Source organism: Impatiens glandulifera, chromosome 6 (genome assembly GCF_907164915.1).
Source record: "Impatiens glandulifera chromosome 6, dImpGla2.1, whole genome shotgun sequence".
Lineage (NCBI taxonomy): Eukaryota > Viridiplantae > Streptophyta > Magnoliopsida > Ericales > Balsaminaceae > Impatiens > Impatiens glandulifera.
In genome coordinates this window covers 22,496,175-22,501,945 of record NC_061867.1, presented here as the reverse complement: position 1 = coordinate 22,501,945, position 5,771 = coordinate 22,496,175, and the positions used below count along the sequence as shown (strand labels likewise).

Genomic DNA, 5,771 nt, shown 5'->3' with positions numbered 1-5,771 from the left:
TATTCAGTAAATATTGAAGTTTTATTTGGACATACATTAGTTATATATTTCAATAGCTCCTTCATTAATCAATTATCGTGAACAGATCAAGAAACGTTATTCAAAAACTAGTTCAGTTTGTTGACATGGAGGTCTATGCAATTCTAATCGTAAATGATGTTCTATCCGCATTTTCAGATGTCCTTTGAAGTACTGAAAATAGAAAATGAAAAGGTGTTATGGAAGATGAGATGCATTAAATCTCTTCAGAAGAATAGGAAGAAGGCTATTGGTTGTAAAAGGATTTTCAGAAGAAAAAAATTTGATGTATATGCTTAGAAGGAATGAGTTGATTATAATGAGGTATTTTCTCCACTTGTTGAATACTCTTACATTATGTTAGGATCGATACTGACAATAGAGACTGAGGTCTGACTATTGTGAACAACTTACGATATTCGATTCGATAATAATCATGTAGGAGATTAGTATCTGTTTCTATTTTTCGCAAATTGCAAAAACTCTTGAAATGTATTCAAGTGTAGAACAGTTTATTGGATTTGAAGCGTTAGACAATTGAATGCAAATGGCAGAAAATAAAGTATATAATCAAACATTATTGCTTTCACTTTCTCATCAATCAAATCATTCAATTCAATTCATTAACCAATTTACAAAAATACACTCAATTTTTAAAAAAAAAAATATTTTACTAGTATATCTTAATATCCTTAAATTCTTTTGTAAAAAAACTCACACCCTCAATCATCTCATCAATCATTTTTAAATAAACCAAAGTTTATTAAAAATTCACTACCATAAAAGTTTTAGATATAAACACTAATAAAAAAATTTAACAATTAAGATTTATTCTAAAAGAAAACCTATATAGACTAGTATTAAGATTGAAGTGAAAGTCACGTAAACAATTCATGATTATTCATATTCGAGTTATATTCCATTCAATTCTTTCGAAGAAAGTAGGAAGCTTACAATGTTCCGGCAACACGAGTACTAATTTACGAAGTATTGTCAGTAAAGATCTTGGCGAGCCCGAAATCCGAGAGTTTAGGATTGAAATCATTATCAAGAAGAAAATTGCTTGTTTTGATATCTCTATGTACAACATGAGGATGAACTTCTTCATGAAGATAAGCCAATGCTTTAGCAACTCCATAAACAACATTCCTTCTTCTCTTCCAACTAAACTTCTTCCTATTTTCATCTCCCCCTAAATAAACCCATAATCAAAACTCAATCTTTTTTCTTAAAACAAACAAAAAAAAAAAAAACAAAAAGATTGGATTTTTATCTAGAAATGTATGAGAAAGACTATTGTTTTCCATATGTTGATATACTAAAAACCTTTCTGCGCCATGATTACAACAACCCAGAAGCTTGACAAGATTTTCATAGAGGATATTAGATAGGGCAGCTAATTCAGCTACGAATTCTCTTTCTCCTCTCATTGATTCTTTCTCAACAGCTACTACTTTTATTGCCAACAAACTTCCATCTTCAAACAAACCCTTATAAACACAACCAAATCCTCCTTCTCCGACCTTGTTTGATGATCGGAATCCACCGGAGGCAGCCTTCAATTCATTGTAGGAGTAAGTTCTGAATTCCTTCACATTATCATCAATGGGATCTGCAAATCATTTGTTCTTATGATCGAATTGATCATGAAATAGAAAGAACAGATAAAGAAATTGATACATACTTGTGTGAGAGATTCTTTCTGAAACTAGATTTGGAGAGAAACACTTTATCAATGAACCCAATAGCCTCATAATTCTCAGATCTTTCTTCTGTTCATAAATTGTCGGCCGATTGAAGAAGAAGGATAACAGATAGAGATTAGAAAAGGTGATGGATTTCTGAGTTGGCATTGTACATTAAATATACACACGGATTTTGACTCTCTGTTTTAGATACGAATTAGACTTCTTCCTTAAACCATAATAATAATTATTTATGATTAATCAAAATTAATTACATATTAATTTATAATGCACTTTTCATTGCTTTACATAATATTCACCATCTCTCCTATTCTTATATGATCCTGGGCAGTGGCGGACCCAAATATTTTTTTTGGGGGCCAAATACATAATAACGTGCATTTTTTGGCTATCAAATAAATGCATTTTTTAATTAAAATTTTACTCAATAATTACATAAAAATACTAATAAACACAATTACTAAATTATTCTTGTCCCTGAGTCGGTACAAAAGAAGACAAATATCTTCATTACGTTGCCTATACCAATCAATCAATTCAAGAATTTTTTTTTATTTGATGAACTACTTAACTCATCATGTCCTCGAAAAGGTAATCCTTGCCTCAATAGAAAGCGTGTTACATCAAATATTGTCGTTAAACATGTGTGATAATTTATTTCTATATCACGACCATGTGTACGTAAAACGTTTCTCACGTTATGTCTTTGATCTTAAAATGATTCAAATTGAATTCTAGCTTCATTATGAAAACTATTTGAAGTTCTCATATGACGATTGAATATTTCTAATGTTCTTTTCCAATTTTTGTACTCATCTCCTATAAATGTATCATCTACGTTTTCTCTATTTAAAGATTTGAAAAGATAACACCAAAAACAAAATGATGCATCTTTTGATATGCTATATTCTAACCATGTATATTTGATCAGTAACATTAGACTCATTAGTAGGCTCATTAATTGACGTAGAAGTACAAATTCGTTTATAGAACATCTTCATTATTTTATATCCTACATAAAATAAATGATTAAAAATAAATATGTGTCACAACCCCTAAATAAAATCTAACAAATACATTTATTTGTTGAAATAATTTAAAAATAATTTAAAATTAAGAAATATAAAATAATATTTTACCCTTATATTTATATAAATGGTTATTTTACCCTTATATTTATAAGTAATTTGTATTATTAATTATATTAAAATTAATAAAAAAAAATATATATATAAATAAATTATAATATAAATATAGTTTTAAAATAAATAATAATATTATATGATTTTCATTATTTTATATATAATTCTTTATATTTTAACTTATTTAAATGTTATTTATATATTAACTAAAATTTATGTATTATTATAAATATTGTACTTTAGAAAATATTTTTTAGTATAAAATAAAATATTAATAATAATTATTTTAATAAAATTATATTTAAAATTAGAACACTATAATTATGAATTAGTATGTTAGAGGCAAGGTTTGATAACCTAATCTCTACTATACATTTCAGCTCCAAAACCACTTAGGCAAAGGCTTATTTAATAAACATATATATAATATCTTAAAAGTTTTACCCTGGTTGGGGGAGGCCCGGGGCCTAAGGCCCCCCTTTTAGGTCCGCCACTGACCCTAGGTTCCTCCTCCCTCTCATCAACATTGTGGATAAAGAATATTTAAAAAAAATTCATTGTTTGGTACTCTGGAATTGAAATTGGAATTGTTATGTTTATTAGAGACTTTAATATTAAGAATTTGAATTGAAATTAGAATTTTAATGTAATTCAATACAGTGTAATTTAATAGTTCTCAATTTCAATTTTTTTAGGTCGAAATTATAATTCCAAATTAGCACGTTTTTGACATGTTTAATATGTTTTTCACACATTAAACACGTTTAACACATTTTTAACACGTTTAACACGTTTTTAACACGTTTAACACGTTTTTTACACGTTTAACACGTTTTTCACACGTTTAACACGTTTTAACACATTTAATACGTTTTTCACGTCCTTGACACGTTTAACACATTTTTGACACATGTAACACTATTTTCACGTTTTTAACACGTTTTTGACACGTTTAACACGTTTTTCACATTCTGACACATTTTTCACATTTTGACACGTTTTATAAGTTTTCACAAATTTGGCACGTTTAACACGTTTTTGACAAGTTTAACACGTTTTCACGTTTTTGACACATTTAACACGTTTTTAACAAATTAAACACGTTTATAATGTTTTTGACACGTTTAACACGTTTTTAACACATTTAACACGTTTTTTTTACCTTTTTGATAACTTCATCACGATTTTTACATTTTTAACACGTTTTGACACGTTTAACACATTTTTCACATTTTGGCATATTTTGCACGTTTTGGCACATTAAACAAGCTTTTCACATATTTGGCAAGTTTAACACGTTTTTGACACGTTAAACACGTTTTTGACACGTTTAACACGTTTTTACGTTTTTGACACATTAAACACGTTGATAATGTTTTTGGCACGTTTAACACGTTTTTGATGTGTTTAACACATTTTTTTATCTTTTTGACACGTTTACCACATTTTTGACACGTTTAACACATTTTTCATGTTTGGACACATTTTGCACGTTTATCAAGTTTTTCACATATTTGACACGTTTTTGACACGTTTAACACATTTTCACATTTTTAACACATTAAACACGTCTTTAACACATTTAACACGTTTATCATGTTTTTGGCACGTTTATCATGTTTTTGGCACGTTTAACACATTTTTGACATATTTAACACGTTTTTTTACATTTTTGACACGTTTACCATATTGTTGACACATTTAACACAATTTTTACGTTTTTAACACGTTTATCACATTTTTTACACGTTTTTCACATTTTGGCATATTTTGCACGTTTTGGTACGTTTAACAAGTTTTTCACGTATTTGGCACGTTTAACACATTTTTGACATGTTTTTTACACGCTAAACACGTTTTGACACGTTCTGAAATGTTTAACACGTTTTCACATTTTTGACACATTTAACACGTTTTTAACAAATTAAACACGTTTATCATGTTTTTGGAACGTTTAACAGGTTTTTGACACATTTAACACGTTTTTGTTTATTTTTTTACACCTTTAACACGATTTTCACGTTTTTAACATGTTTTGACACGTTTAACACGTTTTTCACATTTTGGCATATTTTGCACGTTTTGGCACATTTAACAAGTTTTTCACATATTTGGCAAGTTTAACACGTTTTTGACACGTTAAACACGTTTTTGACACGTTTAACACGTTTTTACGTTTTTAATACATTAAACACGTTTATCATGTTTTTGGCATGTTTAACACGTTTTTGATGTGTTTAACACGTTTTTTTACCTTTTTGACACGTTTACCACATTTTTGACACGTTTATCACATTTTTCATGTTTTGACACAATTTGCACGTTTAACAAGTTTTTCACATATTTGGCACGTTTTTGACACGTTTAACACCTTTTCACATTTTTAACACATTTAACACGTTTATCATGTTTTTGGCACGTTTATCATGTTTTTTGGCACGTTTAACACATTTTGACACATTTAACACGTTTATTTACATTTCTGACATGTTTACCATATCGTTGACACATTTAACACAATTTTTACGTTTTTAACATATTTATCACATTTTTTACCCGTTTTTCACATTATGGCATATTTTGCACGTTTTGGCACGTTTAACAAGTTTTTTCACGTATTTGGCACGTTTAACACATTTTTGACATGTTTTTTACACGCTAAACACGTTTTGACACGTTCTGAAATTTTAACACGTTTTCACGTTTTTGACACATTTAACACGTTTTTAACACATTAAACACGTTTATCATGTTTTTGGAACATTTAACACATTTTTGACACGTTTAACACATTTTATTTTACCTTTTTGACACGTTTACCACATTTTTGACACGTTTTCATGTTTTGGCACATTTTGCACGTTTAACAAGTTTTTCACATATTTGGCATATTTAACACGTTTTT

At 28.4% G+C, this 5,771-nt stretch overlaps 1 protein-coding gene across 1 annotated transcript; it reads right to left on the bottom strand.

Annotated features, from left to right (window-relative positions):
• Window positions 1-998: 998 nt before the first annotated feature.
• Window positions 999-1,871, bottom strand: LOC124943366 (putative serine/threonine-protein kinase). Its single transcript, XM_047483878.1, has 3 exons — window positions 1,703-1,871; window positions 1,364-1,630; window positions 999-1,210 (listed from the first exon to the last, which is right to left on the bottom strand). Exons 1-3 carry the CDS (start codon window positions 1,869-1,871, stop codon window positions 999-1,001), a joined length of 648 nt encoding a protein of 215 aa, XP_047339834.1.
• Window positions 1,872-5,771: the final 3,900 nt, after the last annotated feature.

Coding starts and splice junctions, on each gene's coding strand:
- LOC124943366 (XM_047483878.1), bottom strand. CDS start 1,871: ATGCCAACTCAGAAATCCATCACCTTTTCTAATCTCTATCTGTTATCC. Junction 1,631..1,702: donor AGAAAGAATCTCTCACACAA/GTATGTATCAAT, acceptor AATGATTTGCAG/ATCCCATTGATGATAATGTG. Junction 1,211..1,363: donor TGTCAAGCTTCTGGGTTGTT/GTAATCATGGCG, acceptor GGGTTTATTTAG/GGGGAGATGAAAATAGGAAG.